This window comes from Numenius arquata, chromosome 6 (assembly GCF_964106895.1).
Source record: "Numenius arquata chromosome 6, bNumArq3.hap1.1, whole genome shotgun sequence".
Classification (NCBI taxonomy): domain Eukaryota; kingdom Metazoa; phylum Chordata; class Aves; order Charadriiformes; family Scolopacidae; genus Numenius; species Numenius arquata.
This window is the reverse complement of record NC_133581.1, coordinates 58,427,951-58,441,634: the sequence shown is the minus strand read 5'-3', so window position 1 is coordinate 58,441,634 and position 13,684 is coordinate 58,427,951. Positions and strand designations below refer to the sequence as shown.

Below are 13,684 nucleotides of genomic sequence, written 5' to 3'. Positions count from 1 at the left end.
TTTTCTTTGCAAGAACAGCAAGGGTTAACAGTGGCATACAAGCTCCGGTCCAGTCAAGATAGGGTCAAATGATGTGCAGTGAAAGTTTCAAGTCCTCAATCCCCCAGAGCTTGTTTGCTAATTACATTTGCAATTACAAACATGACAAATATATTATTATACAGTGCGTTCCACCTTGAGCAGGCATGTTTCTCCTCACGGACAGTCACTGCCAGCAGCCAGACTCTGAAGCACTGGAGGAATCAAAGTGCACTGTGCTCCAGCTGCAAGGATCATTTTGTGGGCATCTCTATTGCTCTAAAGAGACAGGTCAAAGCTTTAGAGAGAGGCAGCATAGCAAGGATGGAAACAAACACAGAGAATAAGTTACTACAATTTAATTCCTAAGAAGTAAAACTCACCAGATCAATAGCTATTACTAATAAATAATACTAAATTATGTTCTGCTCCTGATGACAGGAACAAAGCACTTTACACATGCAAGCTACATAGAGACAACTACATTCACAACTCAAATGCAGCCGACACCAGGAAGACAGAAATAAATCAAGATTTTCCTATTTTTGGCAAGGTCACCACAGCCAAGTACTGCCAATATCGTCTTCATTCAGTCTCTTAGCTAAACAACCAACCCTCTGATTCATAGTTTGCCATGGCGGCTCTGATCTTTCTTTTTTTTCCCCCCAGTTTCTATAGCAGCATTACCTAGGAACCTCGCTGCTGGGTACTGGACAGATGCTAAATTTACTTGCTCACACTGCACAAACTAAAAATTCTCTTGTGCTCCCTGGCTGTAAAGTTACCGTTGGTAGCTTCATGGAATAAAGAAAAGGTCTTACTGGGAAGAATTTCCCAGTCTCTGCAATCTACAGTGGAACCGTTGACACGTAACACTAGCTGCCGCTATGACCCCCAATTCCTAAACCGGGGACTGCATGTTAGAAAAAGGTGGGGAAAGGATTTTGGCTTTTATATCCAAGCTTTGACACCACCTTTTTCTACTTTTACTATTTCTTCTCTTAAATTAAATCTCTTTTAGATATTTTACGCTCTTTGGAGAAATTCTACTGTGCTCCCAACAGAACCTGTGAAGTTCATCTAGTCTCAGGTTTAAACCTTTTACCCTCTCCCTTCTTCCATTCTCTAAGAGAGCTTGTATCCTTTGAGCCCTGGAAAATTTGGTTAAGACACCCATTGGCACAATGCACAAAACTTCTTATGGGACCAAAATTAATTGAAGAATATGGGTGTTTTCAAATGACATGAAGTTCTGAGCAGTCGTAAGAGCACAGAAACGGGGCTGGGGAGTAACAGTGGAAAGGGCACAGAGAGTAGAGCAACATTCTCTTGGAGAGGAAGGAAAACGGGATGTGAAATCTCTGTCACAGCAACTTTCTCTGATGCAATCTCTCCAAAGCCTTTCCCCTCTCAGGCTAAATGCAATATTTATTGATTACTTCAAATCGATACAATGAAAAAAATCCTATTTTTTAAATATATCGATCTTTCCATATTTCTCAATAATTGATAATGATTAGATCATCTTTACTTTTACAAGTGGAATTGGAAGAGGAGGGAAAAGTTAACGTAAACACTTTAAAGGTACTAGTTTTCTCATCAGCCTTGCGCTCAATAAGCTTAGTATACTGAGACCCCATTCTATGATGGGAACCGCATCAGGAACCCAGTAACTAGGCCATTTCCCTTACAGAGGTTTTTCAATTTATTCTGTCAATAAAGCAAACAACTCCCTCCCCACTCTCCCCAGTTAAAAACTCCTCCCTATTCCAGACTTTCAGAGATACTCAGAGCAGACAGTTGCATTCAGCTTCTCTGACTCAGATTTCCTCCCATTCACAGAATACGGAGATTTCCAGTAACCTCTGAAATCAAGTCACATTTCCTCACTCTGTGCATTAGAGTCAGTGACAACAACTTTGTTAATTCTCTGTCACAGAGTCCGGAATTTGCTCCTTCATTGACTTAAAATTCCAATGTTATACCTTTCCGTCTCTCTATCAAATATGTCACTTACTCCTTTCAACTTTCTCCTTCTGTTCATAAAATAATTTTCATTTTTATCAGATCAATGACTCATGTGTCTTCTTGTACATCAGAAGAAACAGTGTAAGAGACATAGCATCTGGCAGGATGCCCTCATTTGCCAATGATTTTTATTTTCCCTTCATGATGGTTCCTCGGTCAGTTTCTGTCTGTCATGTAGAATATTAATTAGAAACAGAGATGGCAATTTTGTAATCCTATCAACATTTCTAGTTGCAACTATAACTAGGCAGAAAAAAAATTCTCCGGGATGTGGAAGTTAATACGCAAAAGTAAAAATGCCGTATTTCACTGTCCTTTGAAACAGCCTTAGGTTTGCATGAGGGAGACGCAACACCAATATTCAGTATGAGCATACATATGTATGTGCATATTCCTACACATAAATATTTATAGATGCACACATGTGTTTGTGTGTGAATATAATCACATCTTTTATATGTCAGGGTGTACATTTGCGGTGTCTGCACACGCATTCCCTTCCCGCTGTACTGCAGACAGACGTTGTCAGTACAGTGTAACTAATGTATTCTCGCCATATGCCCTCACCTGAGAGACAAACTGCAGGTACAAATCATTGTCTTTGTTAGTTTCCCAATTTGAACTCATACAAAAGCTTCTTCCTTGGAGCTGCATCACCTGCCCCAGGAATAACTCTCCCAAAGGTCAGTACCAAAAGGCAGTAAGGGGTTGCTAAAGAGTTGATTCCTACGTAAGAAATTAAATACATACGCTGCCTTAGGACACATGCACAGAAGGTCAAAATTAGGAAGAAGCATTTTCTTACTCTCCCTGCAAGATCCTGCACTGAGGGAAACCGCACAACCCGCCGAGCAGAACTTCCGCAGGTTCCTGGTATAATCACTCAGATCAACACACGCAGGCAAAGGAAAGGGAACTTTCACTGCTTGAGGAAGACAAATCCAAAACCTGATGAGTGGGATTAGGTACAATGAATTCCTTTGCTTAGTTTTTGTTCAGACTCTTCCTGGGTCTGACTGTTACAAAAATTAAGTTCTCCTTAAACTCCAAGGTGAAGGGAGTCACCTCTTCTCTCCTTTGCCTTGTTCATCCCCTCTCTCTCTCTCTCTCTCTCAATAATCGTGAGGTGAAATACAGTTTCCAGGTAACTGTATGGATCACGTATTGAGTGCCCGCATCCACTTCTCTTCCTACTTTTGCTCCTATTTTTTCCTATAGCTTAACCAGCAACTAAACAAGAAGAGGCAGTCTTCTAATTTAAGGTATAATTTGACAAAAAATGCTGTCCACATAATTAAAAGCAGTATTTTTTTTAAAAAAAGAAATATAACTATTAAAATCTTTTCAATGACTAGCAGTCAGAAAAGTAAATCAGTGCAATAAGGATAATAAGCTGTGTAGCGATACGGGCAAAAATACACCACCTGTATTTACATTGTATGTTCACAATATAATTGTGTTACAGTGGGAGAAAAAAAATGGCTAAAGGGATATATATTGGGCCAACTTCTATGCTCAGCTCCAGGAATGCAACCTGAAATCTAACCTTAACAAAACCAGAATGTAAATCAAATCAGTACCTGACACTCTTCAGATATACCTTTAAATATATTGTATTTTTAAGGCTTCTCACATCTTTTCCTTCTCTCAACAACTTTTTCCAGACTTAGCCATACTTCCCTGCATCATTGTACACCTTTAATTAAAAAAAAAAAGAGATTGAAAAAATAGAGATTGAGATATTTTAAATTATATTTCTCTGTCTCTCTTCCCCAACATCATCAGTGTTAGAGAGGTTAGTTGGCACACAGAACCAAGCCAAGCGCGTCCCTAAACAGAGAGCTTTCCAACAGTTTCTCATCTCAAAAAGCAGCACTCTCTGTCCCCTATAAAGCTGTAGGGGCTCAGTGGCACTTCCCCCAGGGCCACCTTCATCTGTCTACTCAGCGGCCAAAGAGTTGTGAATATGGGTAAGGTGCACTTGACATTGTTGAGAGCAGACTGAGAGCGCATGGAAAAGTAAAACGCGTCAACAGTAATAGAACATACAGGTTACTTCTTACTATTCTCATGTTGTTTGAGTTCCTTTACTCAATTTCAAAAGCAGAAAAAATAAAAGGAAAAAGTTAAGAGACAATATAGTACGTGCTGAATATCTAGCTTTTGATTGTGGCATTTTGTTCTTTTTTTTGTTTGTTTGTTAATGAAGGTAAATGCACTTTCTGGCTTTGCCTTAATATTAAAAGACTCCCAGCAGCATACAGAATACATTTCCCTTAAGAAACTGTTTGTTTATTTTTAATTCAAAATGGAGCAGCCACAAGTGAAGCACCAGTGGGGAAAAGAAAATCACATGGGTTAGATTATTAATTTCTGTTAACAATACTAAGTCTCATTTTAATGAAAGTGCTGGAAGCAGGGGATTAAAGGAAGAAGAAATGAGTGTAAGGACAGATGGAATATCAGGAAACAAGAGGCAGAAAGACAGACAAAAACAGCTGTAATGAGGAAAAAGGGAAAAGTATCATTGCGGGGGTTTTGTTTGGTTTGAATTGTTTTAATTTTACTAAATACAATGTGTTCTTAAAACAAAAGCAATGAAATAGGCAAAATTACTTCACTCCCACCTCTGATGACACCACAGAACCTGCGTAGGTGACACATGTATTAACATGCAAACACACAAAAGGGGACTCTGCTGAGGGTGAGATTTATTAGAGAGGAGAAATGCACTTTAAATTAATTGCGCCAGTCAGCTGGATGCAAACACAGAGAAGATTTTGCCTTGTTTCCTAACTTCCCCAAAAGGATCAAGCCAAACTTAAAATACTAAGGTGATTTTAAATACAGCGTTACCAGGCACAGCCCACTTCGGAATACAAAGAGCAGTAGCAGGTGCTAAGGTATCAGCCACCGGTCCCAGCTCGGGATGTTTGCTTGCCAGCCCTCCGACTCACTCCGCTCTTTCCCCGGGCCGGCTATCCAAACAGTAAGCTGTGGGAAACTAAATTTCCATAGGGCATTTCAGGTGAAAACCGGACTTTTTCAAATAAAAGACAGTGCTTTAATGGATCTACTTTGTGTAATTTTATAAGGTACATCTCTTTATAGACACCTAGTAATTAATCTGATAAAAATCCTAGCACAGACGGAAAGTAAAACTGCGCAGAAAGGACTGCCAGTGCTCACTGTGAGCTGCCTGTTCCTAGGAGATGAAGCATTAGAGGGAGAAGTTACAAGGCAAGAAAGAAACAGACCAACACACCGACCCCCTAAAGCGCTCCACCGCGGACTCTGCCGCACCTGCCCGCCCGGAGGTGCGCATCGCCTTGCCCGCGGCCGGCCGCCCGGATACACCCGCCACATGCGGTGCCCCGCGGGGGCGGGAGGTAGGCGGCTCTGCGGCAGGGAGGCAGGGGGACTTGCGGGGTCGCTGCCCCATCCCACCCGCAGCGGGACGCAGCGCCGGTCCCCGCCCGCCCCCGGCCCGCCCGGCCCCGGCGCGGCACAGCACAGCGCGGCACACTCACTGGTTGTGGTAGCCGAGCGGGTCGGAGATGCACAGCTCGGAAATGTCCATCAGTCCAGTTTGAGCATTCCCGGTTGGAGGAGAAAAAAAAAAAAAAAAAAAAAAAAAGAAGGAAAGAGAAAAAAAAAAAAGGAAAGAAAGAAAAAACACGACAGAACAACTAAACTGCAGCGGGCAGGGAGGGCAGGGAAGGCGGGGAGCCCCGGGAAGGGGAGCCCGCCCGGAGCCGGCGGCGGGGCAGAGGCGGCGGGGCGGGCGGCGGGGAGGCAGCGCCGCTCCGCACCCGCACCCGCGTGCGGACACACTGACGGCGGCAGGAGGCGGGCGGCGCGCAGGACACGGCCACGGGGGATTTCGCCGCCCCGAGCCCCGCTGTAGCTTTAACGCCGGGAGACGGATGGAGACGGCAGGGCGGCTATTGGCTCCCGCGCAGGGGCTGGGCTTGGAGCGCGGCTGGGGGAGGCACGGCCGGGGGGGGGCCGCCGGACACGGCACCGGCACCGCAGCGCGGCCGGCGGCACCGCGCAGCCCCGGCCCGGCAGGCGCCGCGCTCCCCCGGGGCAGGCGGCGGGGCGTCCCGGGCCGGGCCCGGTGCAGTGCGGGCCGCTGGCACTGCTGACCCTGGCACTGCAGCCGGGGCGACGGGGCCGCCGGCAGCGCGGGTGACGCGAAATCGCAGCTCCAGCCCGGTCCCACCACGGGAATGATCGCAGCGGCAGCCCGCGCTCCCCTTGCCTCGTACCCACTAATGTGTCTCTCGTGGGCACCGGCTGTAGAGTTTAGGGTTAAGCAAGACCTTGAGGTGAAGGGTGCCCTGCTCACACCCCGCATGGGCACGCGTGGTGGGCCTCTGTCCACCCAGATGGCAGTCGGCAGGCACAGCACAACGCACCAGCCTGCCACTCCATACGTGCATGTCACAGGCACCGTTACACACAAACACGACTCCACATGTGCTCACATTGTACACATGCACAGACCCCCCATCTCTGACTGACACATCTTAATCGTTGTACTCGGACATCTGCTTTCCCATACACACACAAACTCTTTCAGACACGCATGCAGAAGAGTGTCCAAGTCCCGTTTTGAACGAGTGTAATTCAGATGTCACTTCGGTACAGCTTATGAAACCACACTGGAATAAATCCTGGCTCATGAGATCAGAATCAGACATTCAGGATAACAGCACGTATTCCCAGGCACACAAACTATAGATGTAGACCCTCAGAAATCTCCACAAACATCAAAACTGGCGCTCACAACTAGCCTCATGAAAGACACATTTGCAAAGCTCTGCACAAGTTCTGGGTGCTGGTAGAGTCAGTGTGCTGTCACAATCCCCACACGCATTTTCACACTCATACAATTCCACTGCGTATTTACAGCAACGTACCAATACCTATCTGAAGATCCCTCTCCATGTAAGCACGTGAGCCTCTTGGGCACATGCCTAACACACACAGTCTTGCACTGAAAGCCCGACTCGCATCCAGGTATCCTACAGGATCTAATTGTCCCTTCCTACCTACTCTCCACCTTCCACACTGCACTCAAGCACACCTCTCCTATGCTTCCACTTCATTTTTAGATGCCTAGTGCTCAAATACATAAAAATATCCTTAACAGATAAACAAGAACTACACGCCTTTTTAAACGGAAAATACAAACACACCTAGATAAAATCTTCATTCTCTTATGCCAGGCAAACAAAAAAGTAGGAGCTAAGAGGATATTTCTTAATATAAAAGCTGGAATCTAAATTGAGGCAAGAGTGTACAATACTGGGAGAAGCAAAGGGTGGACTAGAGCATTTAAGATGACGAGGGCAAAGCAGCATAGAAGAAAATGCAGTGTGGTTCAGCTATAAGCACGGCAATAAACACTGAGTAAATTAGGCTAAAACTTTTCATACATCAGTATTGGTAGAAACTTGACAATATTCAAAAAGGAGGAACGGCCAAATTCACAGCCAGTGTAAACTGCCCTTGCTTTACTGAAGTCTATCAGTGCAACTTCCTCATTACCTCCTCTACCAGAGTTCTTAACAAAATGCCATACAAACTAATGGTATGCCCTAGTGTGTCCCCAGGCCATGTGGGGGACAAGCTGTTTGATTCTATCCTTAAGACAGGACAGCCTTGGGATGTCAAAACAGAGGTCTTTTATGGTGAGAGGTATACGTGAAGATGGCACAGAAAACAGGTTAGTTTAGAAAATGGGCGTTAGAGAGAAGACTCATACGGACTTTTTAGAGTACAGCAGAATCTGATTACCTGAATGTTGCAGTTGACACAATTCAGATTACACATCTTTCCAGGAAGCAGAATTAATATAAATGGAACATAGACACATATACATTTGTACACCTAAGTGATATATCAGCCCAACAGAAACTCTAAGGTACTTTAAATGTCGAAGAGACAGAAGACAACAGCTTTAGTAGGGCATTAGCATTAGTAGGGCCCAAGTTTGTAAGCAAGGAATCTCACCAACCACATCAGAGAACACCTGACCAAGCAGAGGCAAGAAGGATGAAACCAGCACCCAGGCATTTTCAACAGAAATCTGAGGTCAGAGAGGGACTCACTGATGACCTAGTCACCCCATGAAGAAGATTCCTGATGAACAGTAGCAAGAGAGGCTGCAGGAGGCACACAGGGTCAGGGTCTGAGCAGGCTACAGTTAAAGAGCAGTCAGGGTGTTTGCAGTGAGATGATTTTGATGGAAAACAACTTTCTCCAGAAAGATGTGACCTGGCTGGATCCTGACTGTGCAAAGATTACCTCTGGTGTGGGCTCTCAGCATATGGAAGACAAGGGTGGAAATGGCCTGGCAGGCAGATCCTGCTGTTCCAATAGCTGATGTTTTAATTTTGCACTTTAACTTTTATTCAGGCCGAGGTGAGGCAAGCAGGGAGCCATGCGATCGCCTGGCACAAGGTCCACAGGGCCGAATTAACTGATACAAACAGTACAATGGTGGGTTTGTACTCTGGAAATGGGCTGCTGCTGACAGAAGACTGCCTGGGTAAGGTGGGTATTTACAGAGTGGTGCAGAAATGTAACATTAATCTCTTCTGACCCAGTGCAAATAGACAAATGGAGCTCCCCCTGCCCTGGCAGTAGCTGTGAAAAGGCCTGGCTCTTCCTTTCTGAGAAGGATAGAAATGAGTAGTCTCTGCTGGCTGGGCCTGACCTGCCAACCCGAATTCCCCAAGAAAGAGGGTAAGAGTCCCACAGGCTGATTCTGGAACTTCAGGAGACTTCATCTTCTACAAACCGCTCCACACACAGCACTTGCTGAGCTCTTCTCACAACTTTAGCCAATTTCTCTTCCTCCCAAAGCATAAAGAAGGAAACACTGATCTCCAGATGGCCTTCCTTCCGTTCCTTGTATGTTTTTAAAAAAGTACCAGGACAAAGTTAGAAAGGACTTTTAAGATTAAGCTGGCAGATCTAGAAGACAAAAACCTTGGTTTGGGTGAATACGAGGCAGAACTACACATGCAACAGCAGCAGAACCTTGCCTTGTGAGCACAGCATTTGTTTGCCGGCCTCACCAAATCCTGCCCTGGAAGTGCTGCTCTCTGCTTGCGGAGCGGCAGGAACAGTCCTGGCCGCTCAGTCTGTGGCCTCTAAGCAGAGCACACACACAGGTGTTCTAGGAAGTGCTATCCACTGGGATGACTTTCATAAGGCAGCCTCTGGCTTCTGAGATCACTGGTTCTTCTCAGAAGTGGTCTAAATTCAGAACAGTGATTTTCCGTGGATGTTAGCCTCGGACAGTGTACAACTGGAGTGCTATAGGCCTATCAGTTCTTTGAGACATGCAACCCCCTTCCCCAGAAAGCAAGCAAGAATTGCAAAGGCATGTCTCTACTTTTGCTGGCTCTTCCACGAGATGATGGATAGAGATTTTCTTTGGAGAATTTCCTGCCATCCTTTAATGACTAATCTGGTTTTGATAGATTAATTTTTTTGCTTTTTTAAAAACTTTTATCATGGAATAATGATCAACTTCCCAGCAAGCTGACTGATTGACTGACAGAAATTTCATTGGGTCTAATACAGGAGTAACCTGCAAATCATGCCAAACAAACCTGATTTCACTTGTTGATAAGGGTAGGGTTTTTTTGTGAATAAGGAAAATGCAGCAGATGGAGAGATGTAGTTACTTTGAGGGGTCTGGGATTTCTTGTCCTTTTATGAAGGGCCTATTACTGTATTCTTACAAGGAAGTCAATGAAGTGGTATCTGCACAGGGTAAAAACCATACATAATAACTAGGAAACCTAAGGTAGGGGGAACAGACTGTGTACACACATTCCTATCTTGTCTGCTGGGGAAAGAGGAGTTCAATGACAGGAGACTTTTCCCAGCCCCTGTCTCATTTAAAGAAACAACAGTTACAGAGGGGTCATTGTAATGAATTTAGAAGACAACCCTTTCACACTTTTGAGGCCAATAGTACTGCTTGGACTCACATAAGTCACTGTGTTGCATGCCCTGATCCCTCTGCTTTGCAAGGCTACCAACCCTGGAGAAAAACTTAGGTCCCCTGAGCACAGGTCCCTGATCGCTGGTAGGCTTTCACCACTCCCACAGCAAACAGCTATCCCAGACAGACTCTATCCATGAGAACAAACCAGACTTCTTTATTTCCAGCTCTAGTCTATTTTCCCTTACCACAGTCAAACAAAATAGTTTGCTCTCCCCACCAAAAGCAATGTCTTGTTTTCTACCAAATACCAATAGATAATTTTTCCCAAAAAAACTCTTAATTGGCCTTATGAACAATAAGCTTCCATCTAAAAGGCATTACCACCATCACTGCTGAAGCTCAACATCAATTTAAGCTGGAAATAGTTTTCACATTGTCATTTTTAACTAACTGCCCATCTGAACATACTTAGACATGCTTCAAGCATTACCTAGTCTTTAAAACATCTGTCATAATTCTCAACCTATAGACTGCCAAATCATATCATAAAGAGGTTATGTGGCTTGCCCTAGATCAATCTGAGCAAATATGTAGCAGAGCAAGAGTCTACATATAAGTTTCTTAACCCTTACTATCCTGCTTTGAGAATTCTCTGTCCCAAAAATGTGACCTTTCATTAAGTCCTGTGCTTGGATATAACAGTGTTAGAAGCCCTGAGATAAGACATAGTCGCTACGTTGCCAACAAAAAGCCAATACTTTCTTTTAATAACCCCTAGTTTTGTCGGGCCAATGCTGTTTTGTGTCCTTCTATACCTTCTTTACCTTTTGTCTTTGCAGTGTTAATAGCAGGACTCTATTTCCAGAGCAGAACATGTTCCTGCTTACATCTTAGATGAAAGTGCACACGCAGACACACACATGCACAAAAGACAAACCAGGCGAAGTCATACTAACTTTTGTAGAATTCAAAACACGGCATCAGAGTAAGAGGTAGAAGCAGAGTATTTTACCAAATGGGAAAGAATAAAGATGACAGGAAAAGAGATAAGTTTTCCTGATTTTGGAAGAACTTGTAGTAAGAAACATCCAGGGAGGCAGGAGAATTAATTATATAGCTGGGATTATGTCTTCTGTTCTCTCTTGCATCATCAGTTAGCTAGGGTATTTGATAGGAACTTCTATCCTCCCTGCCCAGAAATACTGCAGTGCCTCTGCTTTCATGCTTTGTCAATCTACTTCTTAGCCAGTCTTTGCCTAACTCTTGTTAAACTAAGCAGAAACCTTCCTCAAAAAAAGACAGGTAGTTACAGAGGTAGATGGATCTCATAGACTTAGAAGACTTCAATTGAGAGCTGTGATCCGACTCCAGATTCTGACCTGTTGCTGATCTGCTTCCCATGATGTATTGCACTAACTCTCAGTAGGGCCACTGTGGTCAGGCACAACATGACCAAGACATTGACTGGAAAGTGATTTTATTCACACTGACAGCTACACATCATTTACTAGCACACTCACTGCTATTTCCCACCCTCTTTCCAAATTGCAGCAAAGCAGAAATGAATGGTTCCCCATCCACGATCCCAGGTGTCCACAGAGCAGTAGCTGGGGTATTTGCTTAGCTACCAGGAGGAAGGAGGGAACACCAGGCATCAAGGAATCTTGGAAATACTTCTGCTTAGCTGTTGCCAATTGTCCAGCACAGAGGCATCACAAGCATGACTTTCCCAGTATGGTGGTTCATCCTGTCAAATGGGACAAAGTCAAACAGCACCTTTTCACCTTTAGCTTCCTACTTCAGTACACTAGCTTCAAGTCTTGTATTGCAAAAGGCCAAGGAAGGAGGTCAGAAGAACAGGGAATGCTTGTTCATTCTTCTAATTTGGGAAGATGATTTGCTGCTTCTCTCTCCAAGCCTATGCATTCTAATCACCTCAGGTCCCTAATAGTCACAGTACCAGCTTATTCACTGAACTGATCAAAAGAAAAATCTGTCTTGTCAGGAGAAATAACAGTTATGCTGCAAGCAAAGAATTAAAGCATTCTTGGCATGTGCATTGACAATGCCAAGTGTCTCAACCCAGAAAAGGAGTGGGGCTTAAAGAACCAAAATGTTTCAGAATTCCTACTGTTAGAGAGCTTGGCAGTGGAAATGGAAGGTAATTTTTCCAAGTCTGTGATGGAAATAGGAACTTAATATTTCCCAGCAACAGCAATGAGGTGGCTGCAGTGGCACAGACTTTACAGTCTGAATACTATGACGTGACAAAAAACAGTGGATAAGTGTGCAATTTCCTCTTCGCTGGGTTCTCTGAGTAGGTAACAGAGTCCTTTTGGGAAGTGATATAGGCAGTTATAAAGAAGCAAAGCAGTGAAAGGACTTTTCTATCTAGAGTATGAGGGATGAAGAAAGCAAAGATTAAAGACCTTCCTTTACCTGCAGGAACCTGCATCTGGCCTCATCTGGGCACAGTCAATACAAGACTATTGACTACACCAGGTCAGCCAGGCAAAATACAGAGGAGCTCACCGACAGCAGATCTATGCACAAGTATTTAACAGTGAGATGAATCTGCAGGTCCCAAGTGACCTTAGGAAACCTGATGCATGACAGTATGGAAAAAGCAGAAATCATCAGATGATCAGGACTTCTCTCCTTGTCACCTTCTCCAGCCTCAGAATATTCCAGTTTCTAAAGTAAGGGGCTACAGGTTTTGGCTACAGACAGACATGACAGAAGCTGGCTTCCTTCTGACAAGCTGTATCAGCGGCACAACAACTGCAAGTCTCCTCTGCTCTGGCTCTCCAAATAGCTTGGTTACGCACACAACAATTTTGAAGATTTGTTCTGTACTAACTTTAGTGGTTGAACAACAATACAGATTTTTTTCACAACTCCCTCTTGAGTTTATTTATTACTCAAAATACATTTATTTCACTTTCTGGACAAGAGCAAATTGGTATGACAGATTATTTGATTAGACAGCTTTGCCAACAAACCCTATCCCAAGTTTCTTAACATACTTTTAACTTCTGAGTTCCATCAACTGTATCTCATTCAGACACCTGCAGTAAAACACGTTAGGAAATTGCTGCTGTCTACAAGTCATTAACATTCCATACTATGCCTACAGACCATGAATGATCATTGTTTTGCTGTACTTTTTCAAACAAGAAATGGAAAAGGAACAAGAAAAACAATCCTTGTCTATGCCACAAAACATCATTTAGAAGAGGCAGGTCAACTCATGACCATATAAACATGTCTGCTTTAGCTACACAGTATATGCACATACACTATCAAGAGGGTAGCTAGGCACAAGGAGACAGATGCTGGTTACCAGAAAAAAAAAGCTTTTCTGTGGAAAGGAAATGAGAAACTTCACTAGCTCAGTCCTACTTCTGTTATGCAGCCTCATGTACTCCAAAATATGGCAATTTCTCTCATGTGTGGAAGTACAAGTCCCTGGACGTTTTTGGAAATGGCTTATTGACCTGACTTCCATGTGTTTTAAGTTTCTCAGAGATCCAGGCACAGAGGTAGTTGTGGGCAGCAGTAAAGCCTTCTCCTGATAGACCTGAACATGTGCCATTGGACTCCAGTAAAAATGACTTCATCCTTCAAAGTCACATGTTGACTGCTTCGCTGTTCCTGTGGCAGCAT

The 13,684-nt window shown here is 44.0% G+C and overlaps 1 protein-coding gene across 2 annotated transcripts in view; it reads right to left on the bottom strand.

The window, feature by feature from the left end:
• The window catches only part of ESRRB (estrogen related receptor beta), a 104,123-nt gene that overhangs the window by 82,335 nt on the left and 8,104 nt on the right, over positions 1-13,684 (bottom strand). The window contains exon 1 of one of the 2 annotated variants that reach the window (XM_074148502.1): positions 5,577-5,626. The exons of the other annotated variant lie outside the window; for it this stretch is intronic. Coding sequence (XP_074004603.1) covers positions 5,577-5,626 — 50 coding nt within the window. Of the gene's footprint in view, positions 1-5,576; positions 5,627-13,684 lie in introns of those variants that run through there. 2 annotated transcript variants of the gene reach the window in all.